Source organism: Salmo salar, chromosome 13 (assembly GCF_965601325.2).
Source record: "Salmo salar chromosome 13, fSalSal1, whole genome shotgun sequence".
Lineage (NCBI taxonomy): Eukaryota > Metazoa > Chordata > Actinopteri > Salmoniformes > Salmonidae > Salmo > Salmo salar.
Window position 1 is genome coordinate 52,983,461 of NC_138303.1, and position 16,540 is coordinate 53,000,000.

General features: G+C 41.4%; 1 protein-coding gene and 1 non-coding gene across 2 annotated transcripts in view; one reads left to right on the forward strand and one right to left on the reverse strand.

Annotated features, from left to right (window-relative positions):
- The first annotated feature begins 974 nt into the window (after positions 1 to 974).
- The window catches only part of LOC106567387 (tumor necrosis factor receptor superfamily member 1A), a 41,346-nt gene continuing 25,780 nt past the window's right edge, over positions 975 to 16,540 (forward strand). The window contains exons 1-5 of the mRNA XM_014136568.3: positions 975 to 1,344; positions 1,918 to 2,011; positions 2,235 to 2,348; positions 2,571 to 2,705; positions 12,362 to 12,422. Coding sequence (XP_013992043.1) covers positions 1,276 to 1,344; positions 1,918 to 2,011; positions 2,235 to 2,348; positions 2,571 to 2,705; positions 12,362 to 12,422 — 473 coding nt within the window. The 5' untranslated portion in view covers positions 975 to 1,275. The remainder of the gene's footprint in view (positions 1,345 to 1,917; positions 2,012 to 2,234; positions 2,349 to 2,570; positions 2,706 to 12,361; positions 12,423 to 16,540) is intronic.
- Positions 11,705 to 11,783, reverse strand: trnat-ugu (transfer RNA threonine (anticodon UGU)). Its single transcript has one exon. It is a non-coding gene; the product is annotated as a tRNA-Thr (tRNA).

Genomic DNA, 16,540 nt, shown 5'->3' on the forward strand with positions numbered 1-16,540 from the left:
ACAGTGAAGATGGCCTTCCTGGGGATACTAGAGTAATGAAATGCTTTAGTCTAGTATTGCACACAGTATCCCTGTAATATGCAAGTTTATCAGTGAAGAATTGACCCCTGAATCTTGGCTGGCTTGACACACAGGCTGGGACACCAAGCAATGGGAGTTGCACTATCACTGTTTGCTACGCTGGTGTCAGAAGTGAGTGACATAGGAAACGGTGACAGGGCAACTTCTCTTGCAGGTCTTGAACCTGTAGGCACACTCACTAACCATTGCTCAAATAGGGTTAACCCAGTTGGAAGAGATTGTACGCTTTATTATCAAATCAAATTGTATTTGTCACATGTGCCAAATACAACAATGCTTACTTACAAGTCCATAACCAACAATGCAGTTCAAGAAATAGAGTTAAGAAAATATTTACTAAATAAACTAAAGTAAACCATATATATTTTTTAAAGGCCCTAATGTGTACAAGCTAGCGTAATAGCGTTGGGCCAGTAACCAAAAGGTTAACACCTGTCATTCTGCACCTGAGCAAGGCAGTTAATCCACTGTTCACCGGGTGCCGAAGACGTGGATGTCTATTAAGGCAGCCCTCCGCACATCTCTGATTCAGAGGGGTTGGGTTAAATGCGGAAGACACATTTCAGTTGAATGTATTCAGTTGTACAACTGACTAGGTATCCCCCTTCATCTTTCTCCGATGGCCTCACGTGCACCGTCCCGCTCTGACACCAGTGTAGCATATCGTGACAGTGCAACTCCCTCTTTCAGGTCTCGGACCTGGGTTTCCCACTTGGCCTAACTAGGCAACAAGTCTACCTAGGCAAGGGTCATTCCATTCATACAAATTAAGTTAGTGTGTCATCACACAGCAGGTTATTGTGGATAAGTATAATTTTTTTTGTATTTTCCGAATGTACAATAAATGGCAGCTTTACAAAGTTAAGTAGAACTGCTTGCTTACGTATGGTTGTACCACCAATGGAAATAGGCATTTTATCTGACAGGGTTTCCTGTCGCCTCCCCAGTTCTCCGAAGTCTTGAAAGAGCTGACACTATAGACTTCCTTTGACCTACTTCTGACTCATCTTAGAGTATCAAGAGCCAGCTTAGTTTTTTTGGTTGAATTCTGTCTAGGAAATTGGCAGATAGCTAGCTACAATGCCGCAAACATTTTCTGTTGATTCTCTTCGTATTTTTTGGACGTCACAGGCTTTTCAATATTTATCTTAAGTTATGTTTTATGATTGAGATAAGAACGTTCATTGATTTCAAATGAGAGATGCAAATGACTGCCTACACTTAATCATTTCAATTATTTTCAAAATGTGGTTCTGTGTGTTGGTAAGTATTATTGGAATCATAAAAATCTTGTGTTTAATGTATATTAGAGTTTTATTGTTAAAAATTCCTATACATTAATTAGGAAATTTTTTTTTTTTTTTAAAGAATTGATGAATTGTTATTGGCCTGTCATAATGCTTATATAACACCATCATAACCAATACGTAAAGTGATATCGTAGCAGATTATTTTTTATAATGACAGACAATTATTTCATATATGATGATGCTTGAAATGTTTAGCATTTCATGTTTGGTGACAATAGTTGTCGTTAGTGTTAACAAGGCAGTGACGTGGAAGGCAATATTTCAATGACAGTGTTTTTACACTGTTACAATTACAATGTAGGCACTCTGACTGGCCACTTATGAAGTGTTCCCAATGATCAAAGTATCCTACATATTTGGAGATTTGACATCAGATCTTTAAAAACATATCTGATGTTGAAATCAGAGTATTGGTAAGGTAATTTAAAATATACACATTTATGTAAAGGAATATGAGTATAACAGTAAGCGCCACTAACATGTGCCACCATCATTAACAAACCTCTGTCTCGCCTTTGTCTGCCAGGTTTTGACGCTAGCCTGTCTCGACTCTACACAGAGTTGCACAGAAGAGGTGCTAAAAAATGACCCGGAAAGTAGCTGCAACAAATGTCCAGCAGGTAAGCAACACTGAGTAACACAATTAGAATCTGAGCATGAACAGAAGTGGAGCTCGTTAGCTCCAAACTACAGTATATTGTATTTTGCTGTAACTATGTTTACAATCTTGATGTTAAACAGTGGATAATTTTAGCCATTAAATTACAGTGCCTATAAAACAATGTTTCTGCATCTCTGGTGAAGCTACAAATACATTGTACTGTATTTCAACATGTCTTTCAGGCTTTCACAAAGAAACTAATACCTCCAAATGCAGAAAATGTATCGGCCAGACATTCACAGCGATAGTAAATGAACTGTCAACTTGTCATCGCTGTAAAAAATGTGATATAGGAGGTACGCACTCATTTTCAAGTGTCAATTTCTGGACCGCAGTGTATTAGTGATTGTTCATACACGTGTGTGTGTGTGTGTGTGTGTGTGTGTGTGTGTGTGTGTGTGTGTGTGTGTGTGTGTGCATACGTGTAAGAAGAAAGTGTATATTTTTCCCCTTGGGAGTTTATGTTTATGCGATGGGAGTGAGCCTGAGACAGTATCTTCGCTGTTTTTGTGTCCTAGTATCTCAAGAGGAGAAGAAAGGTTGTGAGCCCAAGAGTGACATTGTATGTGGCTGCAAGGAGGGATTCTACCCAACGAACCTCAACAAGGACTTGTACTGTGAATCATGCTCCAAATGTAAAAACTGTAGTCTCTGTAAGTATAACACTTTTATGACCTGATAACATTCAAAATGTTGTGCAAACTGGATATAGTCCTGTTGCGTTCCCTGCAGCCTCAATAATAGGGCGGCAGGTAACCTTGTGGTTAGAGTGTTGGGCCAGTAAACTGAAAGGTTGCTGGTTCGAATACCCACGCCGACAAGGTAAAAAATCTGCCGCTGTGCCCTTAAGCAAGGCACTAAACCCTAGTTTGATCCAGGCATGCCGCACTACTGTGGCTGACCATGTAAAGCAACACATTTCACTGCACCCTTATTGATGTCACTTGTTAAATCCACTTCAATCAGTATAGATGAAGGGGAGGAGACAGGTTGGAGTCAACATAGGCCAGCATCCCTGTGGTACGCCTTCGACAACTTGTAGAGTCCCTGCTCAGACGAATTGATGGGGGTGGGGTGTTCCGAATGTTTTGTACCCTCAGTGTATATACTGTATATATATATACACTGAGTATACCAAACATTAGGAACACCTTCCTAATATTGCCTTGCACTCAAGTGATCGGGGCATGGACACTACAAGGTGTTTAAAGCGTTCCACAGGGATGGCCCATGTCGACTCCAATGCTTCCCACAGCTGTGCTAAGTTGGCAGGACATCCTTTGGGTGGTTGACCATTCTTGATACACATGGGAAACTGTTGAGCGTGAAAAAGCCAGCAGCGTTGGAGTTCTTAAAACAAACTGGTGCGCCGTTAATTAACATAAACACATTTAGCATCTTCTGGCTTCCACACCATAAGCCACTGATGCTGACCTTTGGAACATGTACATTTTAAAAAGTCTAATAAATCTGTGTAATGTAGCCTACACCTTCACAATAAATCCATAATTTATTTTAGACAGGTCTAAAGAAGCATGATATGAAGAAAATGTTGTCTATTTCAGAAGAACAGAATAGCATACTCTGAGTTGTCCTGAACTGGCTATGCCAATTGGCTGTGGGCAACACTAGTTCACACATTCTTATTTTCATTTACATTTACGTCATTTAGCAGACACTCTTATCAAGAGCGACTTACAAATTGGTGCATTCACCTTATGATATTCAGTGGAACAACCACTTTACAATAGTACATCTATATCTTTTTTGGGGGGGTGGGTAGAAGAATTACTTTATCCTATCCCAGGTATTCCTGACAAGATTTGCTTAGAATTTCGTGGCATTATGTTATATTATTTTATAGTAAGAAGAATACAATTGAACAAAGCTGAATAAAATAGAAAGGATACTTTCTCCTAACAATTTGAGGGAGTGCGCACATGCTGCTATTCTGTGTTGAGGGGTTAACAAAGAAATAGGTACTCCTATATGCTTAATTAGAGTTATTAATGTAACTTTAGTTGTTCTACAAACGTTGGGATATATGTTTAGATTTTTACTACATTATAAGGCTGCAACTTTGAAAAAAGTTGCTTGAAAGGCATGAGCTCTGTTTTTTTGCGCAGCCTGTACGCACTTCGTCATTCTCTCATTCAAAATTTGAGAAGCACTTGAAAATGCCTCGAATTTTCCGGCGGCATCCCCTTTGTGTAGCCATAATGCACCCTAAAAAAATCCATGCCTTTTGCAGCCCTTCTCCCAAAATGCTGCCTGCTCGAAAGCATCTCTCATCTCACTCACAAGGCTCTCCATCACGTGATTGGGTCTTTCTCACAGGCTACAAGTGAAGGTAGACACATCGGGGATGCAACTGTGCACGTCCTTATCCAATTCCGAGGTGCATGTTGAAGATATTGGAAGAACTGTCCACATTTACTTTTCGTCAGCGAACAAGATGAGTAGGCCCAACGAACAGCAAAAGCACAATCTACTTTCCCCCCTAGTGCAATAGAGAAATAAATATTCCAAACATAGCCTGGACAGTTGTGGGAAGCGATAGATCCCAAATTAATACAAACTCTAGCATTTAAACATTTATTTTTTTTACGAATGTTTAGCTTCAAATGTTGATAAACGATTTAATTTTTTACCTTTATTTTACTAGGCAAGTCAGTTAAGAACACATTCTTATTTTCAATGATGGCCTAGGAACAGTGGGTTAACTGCCTTGTTCAGGGGCAGAACAACAGATTTGTACCTAGTCAGCTCGGGGATTTGATCTTAGAAACCTTTCGGTTACTAGTCCAATGCTCTAACCACTAGGCTACGCTGCCGCCCCAAATATTAGGCTATTTCTATACATTATAAGCGCAGCACAATGCGCACACGGCAGTAGGATTTAAGCGCTAATGTTTAATTAGCGGGAAAATATCATTATCAAAAGTGACTACAAATTTTATTTTATTTTACCTTTATTTAACCAGGTAGGCAAGTTGACAACAAGTTCTCATTTACAATTGCGACCTGGCCAAGATAAAGCAAGCAGTTTGACACATACAACAACACAGAGTTACACATGGAGTAAAACAAACATACATTCAATAATATAGTAGAAAAATAAGTCTATATACAAAGTGAGCAAATGAGGTGTGATAAGGGAGGTAAAGGCAAAAAAGGCCATGCTGGCGAAGTAAATACAATATAGCAAGTAAAACACTGGAATGGTAGATTTGCAGTGGAAGAAAGTGCAAAATAGAAATAGAAATAATGGTGTGCAAAGAAGCAAAATAAATAAATACAGTAGGAGAAGAGGTAGTTGTTTGGGCTAAATTATAGATGGGCTATGTACAGGAGCAGTAATCTGTGAGCTGCTCTGACAGCTGGTGCTTAAAGCTAGTGAGGGAGATAAGTGTTTCCAGTTTTAGAGATTTTTGTAGTTCGTTCCAGTCATTGGCAGCAGAGAACTGGAAGGAGAGGCGGCTGAAGGAGGAATTGGCTTTGGGGGGCCTCAGAGAGATATACCTGCTGGAGCACGTGCTACAGGTGGGTGCTGCTATTGTGACCAGCGAGCTGAGATAAGAGGGAACTTTACCTAGCTGGGTCTTGTAGATGACCTGGAGCCAGTGGGTTTGGCGACGAGTATGAAGCGAGGGCCAGCCAGCGAGAGCGTACAGGTCGCAGTGGTGGGTAGTATATGGGGCTTTGGTGACAAAACGGATGGCACTGTGATAGACTGCATCCAGTTTATTGAGTAGTGTGTTGCAGGCTATTTTGTAAATGACATTGCCGAAGTCGAGGATCGGTAGGATAGTCAGTTTTACGAAGGTATGTTTGGCAGCATGAGTGAAAGATGCTTTGTTGCGAAATAGGAAGCCAATTCTAGATTTAACTTTGGATTGGAGATGTTTGATGTGAGTCTGGAAGGAGAGTTTACAGTCTAACCAGACACCTAGGTATTTGTAGTTGTCCACATATTCTAAGTCAGAACCGTCCAGAGTAGTGATGCTGGACGGGCGGGCAGGTGCAGGCAGCGATCGGTTGAAGAGCATGCATTTAGTTTTAGTTGTATTTAAGAGCAGTTGGAGGCCACGGAAGGAGAGTTGTGTGGCGTTGAAGCTCATCTGGAGGGTAGTTAACACAGTGTCCAAAGAAGAGCCAGAAGTATACAGAATGGTGTCGTCTGCGTAGAGGTGGATCAGAGACTCACCAGCAGCAAGAGCGACATCATTGATGTATACAGAGAAAAGAGTCGGCCCAAGAATTGAACCCCGTGGCACCCCCATAGAGACTGCCAGAGGCCCAGACAACAGGCTCTCCGATTTAACACACTGAACTCTATCAGAGAAGTAGTTGGTGAACCAGGCGAGGCAATCATTTGAGAAACCAAGGCTATTGAGTCTGCCGATGAGGATGTGGTGATTGACAGAGTCGAAAGCCTTGGCCAGGTCAATGAATACGGCAGCACAGTATTGTTTCTTATCGATGGCAGTTAAGATATCGTTTAGGACCTTGAGCGTGGCTGAGGTACACCAATGACCAGCTCTGAAACCAGATTGCATAGCGGAGAAGGTGCGGTGGGATTCGAAATGGTCGGTAATCTGTTTGTTGACTTGGCTTTTGAAGACCTTAGAAAGGCAGGGTAGGATCTGTAGCAGTTTGGGTCAAGAGTGTCCCCCCCTTTGAAGAGGGGGATGACCGCAGCTGCTTTCCAATCTTTGGGAATCTCAGACGACACGAAAGAGAGGTTGAAAAGGCTAGTAATAGGGGTTGCAACAATTTCGGCAGATAATTTTAGAAAGAAAGGGTCCAGATTGTCTTGCCCTGCTGATTTGTAGGGGTCCAGATTTTGCAGCTCTTTCAGAACATCAGCTGACTGGATTTGGGAGAAGGAGAAATGGGGAAGGCTTGGGCGAGTTGCTGTGGAGGGTGCAGTGCTGTTGACCGGAGTAGGGGTAGCCAGGTGGAAAGCATGGCCAGCCGTAGAAAAATGCTTATTGAAATTCTCAATTATAGTGGATGTATCGGTGGTGACAGAGTTTCCTATCCTCAGTGCAGTGGGCAGCTGGGAGGAGGTGCTCTTATTCTCCAAGGACTTTACAGTGTCCCAGAACTTTTTTGAGTTTGTGTTGCAGGAAGCAAATTTCTGCTTGAAAAAGCTAGCCTTGGCTTTTCTAACTGCCTGTGTATATTGGTTTCTAACTTCCCTGAAAAGTTGCATATCACGGGGGCTGTTCGATGCTAATGCAGAATGCCACAGGATGTTTTTGTGTTGGTTAAGGGCAGTCAGGTCTGGAGCGAATCAAGGGCTATATCTGTTTCTGGTTCTAAATTTCTTGAATGGGGCATGCTTATTTAAGATGGTGAGGAAGGCATTTAAAAAAAATAACCAGGCATCCTCTACTGAAGGGATGAGGTCAATATCCTTCCAGGATACCCGGGCCAGGTCGATTAGAAAGGCCTGCTCGCTGAAGTGTTTCAGGAAGCGTTTGACAGTGATGAGTGGAGGTTGTTTGGTCGCTGACCCATTACGGATGCAGGCAGTGATCGTTGAGATCTTGGCAGAAAACAGCAGAGGTGTATTTAGAGGGCAAGTTGGTTAGGATGATATCTATGAGGGTGCCCGTGTTTACGGCTTTGGGGTGTTACCTGGTAGGTTCATTGATAATTTGTGTGAGATTGAGGGCATCAAGCTTAGATTGTAGGATGGCTGGGGTGTTAAGCATGCCCCATGTCCCAAATGCGATTATGCATGTAATGTTTTATTATAAAGGTGCATTTGTATGGTGAAAATGATCAGCGTAGTGTCCAGAGCATGGAGGCGCTACCAGGAGACAGGCCAGTACATCAGGAGACGTGGAGGAGGCTGTAGGAGGGCAACAACCCAGCAGCAGGACCGCTACCTCCGCCTTTGTGCAAGGAGGAGCAGAAGAAGCACTGCCAGAGCCCTGCAAAATGACCTCCAGCAGGCCACAAATGTGCATGTGTCTGCTCAAACGGTCAGAAACAGACTCCATGAGGGTGGTATGAGGGCCCGACGTCCACAGGTGGGGGTTGTGCTTACAGCCCAACACCGTGCAGGACGTTTGGCATTTGCCAGAGAACACCAAGATTGGCAAATTTGCCACTAGCGCCCTGTGCTCTTCACAGATGAAAGCAGGTTCACACTGAGCACATGTGACAGACATGACAGTCTCGAGACGCCGTGGAGAATGTTCTGCTGCCTGCAACATCCTCCAGCATGACCGGTTTGGTGGTGGGTCAGTCATGGTGTGGGGTGGCATTTCTTTGGGGGGCCGCACAGCCCTCCATGTGCTCGCCAGAGGTAGCCTGACTGCCATTAGGTACTGAGATGAGATCCTCAGACCCCTTGTGAGATGATATGCTGGTGCGGTTGGCCCTGGGTTCCTCCTAATGCAAGACAATGCTAGACCTCATGTGGCTGGAGTGTGTCAGCAGTTCCTGCAAGAGGAAGGCATTGATGCTATGGACTGGCCCACCCGTTCCTCAGACCTGAATCCAATTGAGCACATCTGGGACATCATGTCTCGCTCCATCCACCAACGCCACGTTGCTCCACAGACTGTCCAGGAGTTGGCGGATGCTTTAGTCCAGGTCTGGGAGGAGATCCCTCAGGAGACCATCCGCCACCTCATCAGGAGCATGCCCAGGCGTTGTAGGGAGGTCATACAGGCACGTGGAGGCCACACACACTACTGAGCCTCATTTTGACTTGTTTTAAGGACTTTACATCAAAGTTGGATCAGCCTGTAGTGTGGTTTTCCACTTTAATTTTGAGTGTGACTCCAAATCCAGACCTCCATGGGTTGATAAATTTGATTTCCATTGATTATTTTCCTGTGATTTTGTTGTCAGCACATTCAACTATGTAAAGAAAAAAGTATTTAATAAGATTATTTCTTTCATTCAGATCTAGGATGTGTCGTTTAAGTGTTCCCTTTATTTTTTTGAGCAGTATATAATTCACATGTAATAGGCTAATATTGTCACCCTTCAGACTATTATTGTTTTAATCGTGTCTGTACTGCACATATACTAAATAATTATATGTGGGAAATTTGTTTTGATTAAGAATGGACCATTATCATGCACCTGTATCAAAACAGGGGCAGCGGGAAAAAAATACATGTCTTTCAGGGCAGCGGGGGGCTTGACTGTTTTGCATGCTATTTTGGCATTAATACTGTACATGTCACATATCACTTTGCAAACAATGTTCCAAAAAATTATAATAATACATTGAGTAAATAAAGCTGTATGGTCTCTTTTTTGCTTTATTGCGTAAGGCAGCTCCAAAATGCAGATGCTTCAGCCAAGCTCAGTGCTTTCTGTGGTGGTGGGGCAGCCAGCAAAAAATACGGAGCGTAGGTGTTGGTAATGTCTCAGGGTAGAGCTTGAAAATTCAAGCCCCTTGGGTGCTGCCATAGAGTTACATTAGAAGTGCCCACCCAAGAAGGATGAAGGTCATTGGCCACAGATAAATGACGTCAAATCATGTTCTATCTACAGTAGTTTTTTTATTTTATTATTATTTTTTCTCCATTTTTTTCTCTCCAATTTCGTGGTGTCCAATTGGTAGTTACGGTCTTGTCTCATCGCTGAGACTTCTGTACAGACTCTGGAGAGGCAAAGACCGAGAGCCGTGCGTCCTCCGAAACACAACCCAGCCAAGCCGCACTGCTTCTTGACACAATGCCCACTTAACCTGGAAGCCAGCCGCACCAATGTGTCAGAGGAAACACTGTACAGCTTTGATTGGACTGATCATGTCACCATCATACTTTCAAAATCTTAGCTAGCAGTCATCATCATGAATCGGCAATCTACTTTTTAATCCTTGTCATATGAAGAGAAATAATGAAGGGAAATTATAGATCAAACGCATTGGTGCTCATCAGGCATTGGACATAAACATTACACAAGTTGGAAATTGCAAATTCAACAATGACTGGTTCGGAAGGAATCAGTGGCTAACTGCAAGCATTGCAAAGCAAGCACTAGCAAGCAAGTCTCTTTTCCAAGCTTAAAATGATGAACATTCAACATCGGCCATGCTGTCAATGAAGCATGATTTGTGCCGCGCACAAAACAATTGTTGACTTGGAACTGCCAAATCTGACTTCAGTGAGTTCAAGACAACTGGAAACTCGGGAAAAATGAGCTCCGACTGGGAAAATACTTTCTGACAGGTCATCCAACTCGGAATTGTAAATCGGGAACTTGGGTTTCTTTCTAGAGCTACGACCTGAAGATCACTGATGTCATCATGATTCTACCTTGTTGTTTTCTGAGTTCCCAATTGTCTTGAAAGCACCATAAATCCAGAGAATGCCAGACTTTGATGACAAAGTTTGATGACAAAATTTGCCCTCGAAGGACTGCCGCGCCACCTTCCTGTTCAGGTGAGCACAGCACAACAAGGTGAGTCCAAAAATGTCTTGTATGCTGCTGCATAAATTATGTAATATGCCAGGGAGATAAAAATACTGTAGCTAAGAAAGTAATACTAAGTGTATATTGTATTGTAAGCTGTTAGTAGCCCATCTGCCTCACCCTAATAATTTGGTCCCTTTCCCCCTCATAACTTATCCCACTGTTCTGACTTGGTGGTGTACATGTAGCCTACAATCTGTTTTTTGAGAAATGTAATCATTGAATATTGTAAGAGCTTTCATTGCCTGCTTATATGCCCCCTTTATTTATCCTACGGTTCTGACTTGATGTACAGGGAGAATACTGTAAGAACCGGCCCATGTTCTGAATTCTGTCACTGTACATTTAAAAAGTGCTGAACAAATAGTTATATTGACTACATCCGTCCTAGCTCGCTCATTAATATCTTAATCAAAATTACATATCGCCTCTAAACCACATTTGTTTAAGCAAGTCAGCTATGTTTTTTTAAAGGCAGTAAATGAGGCTGAATGAACTGTTTCGCTGCCAGACAAGGCTCCGCTGATAGCCAGGTGTAGCAGTTTTATGTAGGCCCTAACAGTTTGTGGGCACAGTTTGTCACCGTTATAGTGCAATTAATGTATTGTTTAGTGCTGTCTAGTGGCTTTGCTAGCATGCATCCCACAATTATATATATTTTTAACACACCAAGATTTACATGCTAAAATCACCACTGATGTCATCTATAGCAAATGAAGGACGCTTTTCCCTGTGGTTTATTTTCATGCCAGCCAGGTAGGCTGTACTCCTGTTGTAAATATAAGCAATGTGCTTAATATTAGGAAAGTTGAAAATAAATATAGTAGGCCTAGCCTATAGATCCTCCTCTTTTCAGTAGAGGCCATCACTCTGTTTTCTGATGCAATTGCATAGCCTATTGAAGTGTTTGATTAGATTTTCGAATGCATTGATGTCAGAGTGATTAAAGAGACAATAGAGTGCTGAGTCCAGTTAGCAAGTTTGGTAGGCTACTAATGACCATCAGCAGCATCAGAGCTTGGAGAAACCTAATTACCATGACTAAATGGTCACGTGGACTTTGACTGCCTTCATGACTTGTGACCGCCAGTGTGGTGGCAATACTACATTTACATTTTAGTCATTTAGCAGACACTCTTATCCAGAGCGACTTACAGTAGTGAATGCATACATTTCATTTCATGCATTTGTTTTTTGGTACTGGCCCCCCCGTGGGAATCGAACCCACAACCCTGGCGTTACACACACCATGCTCTACCAACTGAGCCACAGGGAAGGCCGTCACTGCAACAGCCCTATGTCTGACACCAAGTACCATACCCTGTTCAAAAGCACTTAAATCTTTTGTCTTGCCGATTCACCCTCGAAAGACATACATACATAATCAACGTCTCAAATGTCTCAAGGCTTAAAAATCCTTCTTTAACCTGTCTCCTCCCCTTCATCTAAATTGATTGAAGTGGATTTAACAAGTGATATCAATAAGGGATCATAGCTTTCACGTGGATCCACCTAGTCAGTCTATGTCATGGAAAGAGCAAGTGTTCTTAGTGTTTTGTATACTCAGTGAATAGAATGTATTTTAATTTTATCCCCTCACCTCTCAAAGAGTGACAGATTAGTGAAATGGCCAGGTTTTACTGTATGTGCACTGCTTTCATGTCCTTGACCAAAGACCTCATTTCATTTTCTCCATGACATTCATTGAATGTTTTAAAATAACATGTTAAAATGTAAGCAGTGTCAAAACTGGAAGGAATAAGAGAAACAATGTTTTTGAATGAACAAATATGTGTTCACGATGAATGTGTTCATGATACTGTCTATTCTCAGAATTGTCCTTGTATTTTCCCTTCAGGTTCCGTGTGTAAGTCAGACTTTAACAAAGACGAGTTGAAGCGATGCCAACCATGCCAAACGTATGACCACCAGATTCCAACTTCTACAATATTTATACATTTAGTAAACCGAACATATGCACCACCCTTTTTGTTTAGCTCTGACAATACAATATTCTGTAGTAACAAGGAGTAATGCTCACATACTTTATAGTCTCACCAAACCATAACATTTTGACACTGGCAATGACCATAGAACATCATTGAATTTTTTTCAAATCAGCTCAGACACATTTAGATTGTTTCACATTGAGACCTTGATTGTGTCCCAAATAGTACCCTATTCCCTATATAGTGCACAACTTTTGATATGGGCCCTGGTCAAAAGTAGTGCAATATATAGGGAACAGGTTGCCATTTGGGATGTATCCCTACTATTTAGCAAAACCCCTCAAAACCCATAGTTATTTTGATGTAGACTTGATATCCCTGAAATGACTCAGCCATGGGTTTTAATCCAGTGTACTAGAGAATGAACGTGTTCTGTTGTTGACACACCAAGAAAGCACAGTTATTTGTTGGATGCTGCTGAAAGATCAATCAGATCTTGTAATGGCATGCATTGAGGTCAGTGGGTTGAGACTTCCCCTCAAAGCGGAGCGTTATAAGATTTATAAGATCTGAAGTTACTGAACATCCTATGTTTCTGAGGTACTCTCGGGTTTCTGATAGTCAATGTTCTAAAGGCACACTCACGCATCACAGATACAAGATACATTTTCAACCCTTTGGATTTCAGTAAAAATCATAACTACTGGTAGTCATAGATGTGACACTAAGATTGAGGGGTTGTACAGTGGTTTGCGAAAGTATTCAACCCCCTTGGCATTTTTCCTATTTTGTTTCCTTACAACCTGGAATTCAAATGGATTTTTGGGGGGTTTGTGTCATTTGATTTACATAACATGCCTACCACTTTGAAGATGCAAAATATTTTTTATTGTGAAACAAACAAGAAATAAGACAAAAAAACTGAAAACTTGAGCGTGCATAACTATTCACCCCCCAAAGTCAATACTTTGTAGAGCCACCTTTTGCAGCAATTACAGCTGCAAGTCTCTTGGGGTATGTCTCTATGAGCTTGGCACATCTAGCCACTGGATTTTTGCCAATTCTTCAAGGCAAAACTGCTCCAGCTCCTTCAAGTTGTATGGGTTCCGCTGGTGTAAAGCAATCTTTAAGTCATACCAAAGATTCTCAACTGGATTGAGGTCTGGGCTTTGACTAGGCCATTCCAAGACATTTAAATGTTTGACCTTAAACCACTTGAGTGTTGCTTTAACAGTATGCTTAGGGTCATTGTCCTGCTGGAAGGGCAACCTCCATCCCAGTCTCAAATCTCTGGAAGACTGAAACAGGTTTCCCTCAAGAATTTCCTTGTATTTAGCGCCATCATTCCTTCAATTCTGACCAGTTTCCCAGTCCCTGCCGATGAAAAACATCCCCACAGCATGATGCTGCCACCACCATGCTTCACTGTGGGGATGGTGTTCTCAGGGTGATGAGAGGTGTTGGGTTTGCGCCAGACATAGCATTTTCCTTGATGGCCAAAAAGCTCAATTTTAGTCTCATCTGACCCGAGTACCTTCTTCCATATGTTTGGGGAGTCTCCCACATGCCTTTTGGCGAACACCAAACATGTTTGCTTATTTTGTTCTTTAAGCAATGGCTGGCCACTCTTCCGTAAAGCCCAGCTCCGCTGTGGAGCTTTGCAGCTCCTTCAGGGTTATCTTTTATCTCTTTGTTGCTTCTCTGATTAATTCCCTTCTTGCCTGGTCTGTGAGTTTTGGTGGACAGCCCTCTTGTCAGGTTTTTTGTGGTGCCATATTCTTTCATGTTTTTAAATAATGGATTTAATGGTACTCCGTGGGATGTTCAAAGTTTCAGATATTTTTTTATAACCCAACCCTGATATGTACTTCTCCACAACTTTGTCCCTGACCTGTTTGGAGAGCTCCTTGGTCTTCATGGTGCCACTTGCTTGGTGGTGTCCCTTGCTTAGTGGTGTTGCAGCCTTTCGGGAACAGGTGTGTATATATACAGTTGAAGTCAGACGTTTACATACACCTTAGCCAAATACATTTAAACTCAGTTTTTCACAATTCCTGACCGTTAATCCTAGTAAAAAAATCCCTGTTTTAGGTCAGTTAGGATCACCACTTTATTTTAAGAATGTGAAATGTCAGAATAATAGTAGAGAGAATGATTTATTTCAGCTTTTATTTCTTTCATCACATTCCCAGTCAGAAGTTTACATACACTCAATTAGTATTTGGTAGCATTGCCTTTAAGTTGTTTAACTTGGGTCAAACGTTTCGGGGAGCCTTCCACAAGCATCCCACAATAAGTTGGGTGAATTTTGGCTCATTCTTCCTGACAGAGCTGGTGTAACTGAGTCAGGTTTGTAGGCCTCCTTGCTCGCACATGCTTTTTCAGTTCTGCCCACACATTTTCTATAGGATTGAGGTCAGGGCTTTGTGATGGCCACTCCAATAGCTTGACTTTGTTGTCCTTAAGCCATTTTGCCACAACTTTGGAAGTATGCTTGGGGTCATTGTCAATATGGAAGACCCATTTGTGCCCAAGCTTTAACTTCCTGACTGAAGTCTTGAGATGTTGCTTCAATATATCCACATAATTTTGCTCCCTCATGATGCCATCTATTTTCTGAAGTGCCCCAGCCCCTCCTGCAGCAAAGCACCCCCACAACATGATGCTGCCACCCCCGTGCTTCACGGTTGGGATGGTGTTCTTCAGCTTGCAAGCCTCCCCCTTTTTCCTCCAAACATAACGATGGTCATTATGGCCAAACAGTTATATTTTTTGTTTCATCAGACCAGAGGACATTTCTCCAAAAAGTATGATTTTTGTCCCTATGTGCAGTTGAAAACCATAGTCTGGCTTTTTTATGGCTGTTTTGTAGCAGTGGCTTTTTCGTTGCTGAGCGGCCTTCCAGGTTGTGTCGATATAGGACTCGTTTACGATGGATATAGATACTTTTGTACCTGTTTCCTCCAGCATCTTCACAAGGTTGTTTGCTGTTGTTCTGGGATTGATTTGCACTTTTTGCACCAAAGTACGTTCATCTCTAGGAGACAGAAGGCGTCTCCTTCCTGAGCGGCATGACAGCGGCATGGTCCCGTGTTGTTTATACTTGCATACTATTGCTTGTACAGATGAACATGGTACCTTCAGGCATTTGGAAATTGCTCCCAAGGATGAACCAGACTTGCGGAGGTCAACACATTTTTTTCTGAGGTCTTGGCTGATTTCTTTTGATTTTCCCATGATGTCAAGCAAAGAGGCACTGGGTTTGAAGGTAGGCCTTGAAATACATCCACAGGTACACCTCCAATTGACTCAAATGATGTCAATTAGCCTATCAGAATCTTCTAAAGCCATGACATAATTTTCTGGAAATTTCCAAGCAGTTTAAAGGCACAGTCAACTTAGTGTATGTAAACTTCTGACTCACTGGAATTGTGATACAGTGAATTATAAGTGAAATAATCTTTCTGTAAACAATTGTTGCAAAAATGACTTGTGTCATGCACAAAGTAGATGTCCTAACTTACTTGCCAAAACTATAGTTTGTTAACAAGACATTTGTGGAGTGGTTGAAAAACGAGTTTTAATGACTCTAACCTTCGTGTATTTAAATTTCCTACTTCAACTGTATATATAGATATCTCTCTCTCTCTCTCTCTCTCTCTGTATATATAGAGATATATATAGAGAGAGATATATATATATAGATATATATATATAGATATATATATATAGATATATATATATATAGAGATATATATATATATAGAGCGATATATATAGAGATATATATATAAATATATATATATAGAGAGAGAGAGAGAGAGAGAGAGAGAGAGAGAGAGATATATAGATATATATATATATATATAGAGAGAGAGATATATATATATAGATAGAGAGATATATATAGATAGAGATATATATAGAGAGAAATATAGAGAGATATATATATATATATAGAGATATAGATATATATAGATATATATAGATATATAGAGATATAGAGATATATATATAGAGAGAGAGATATATAGAGAGAGAGATATATATAGAGATATATATATATAGAGATAGAGAGAGAGAGATAT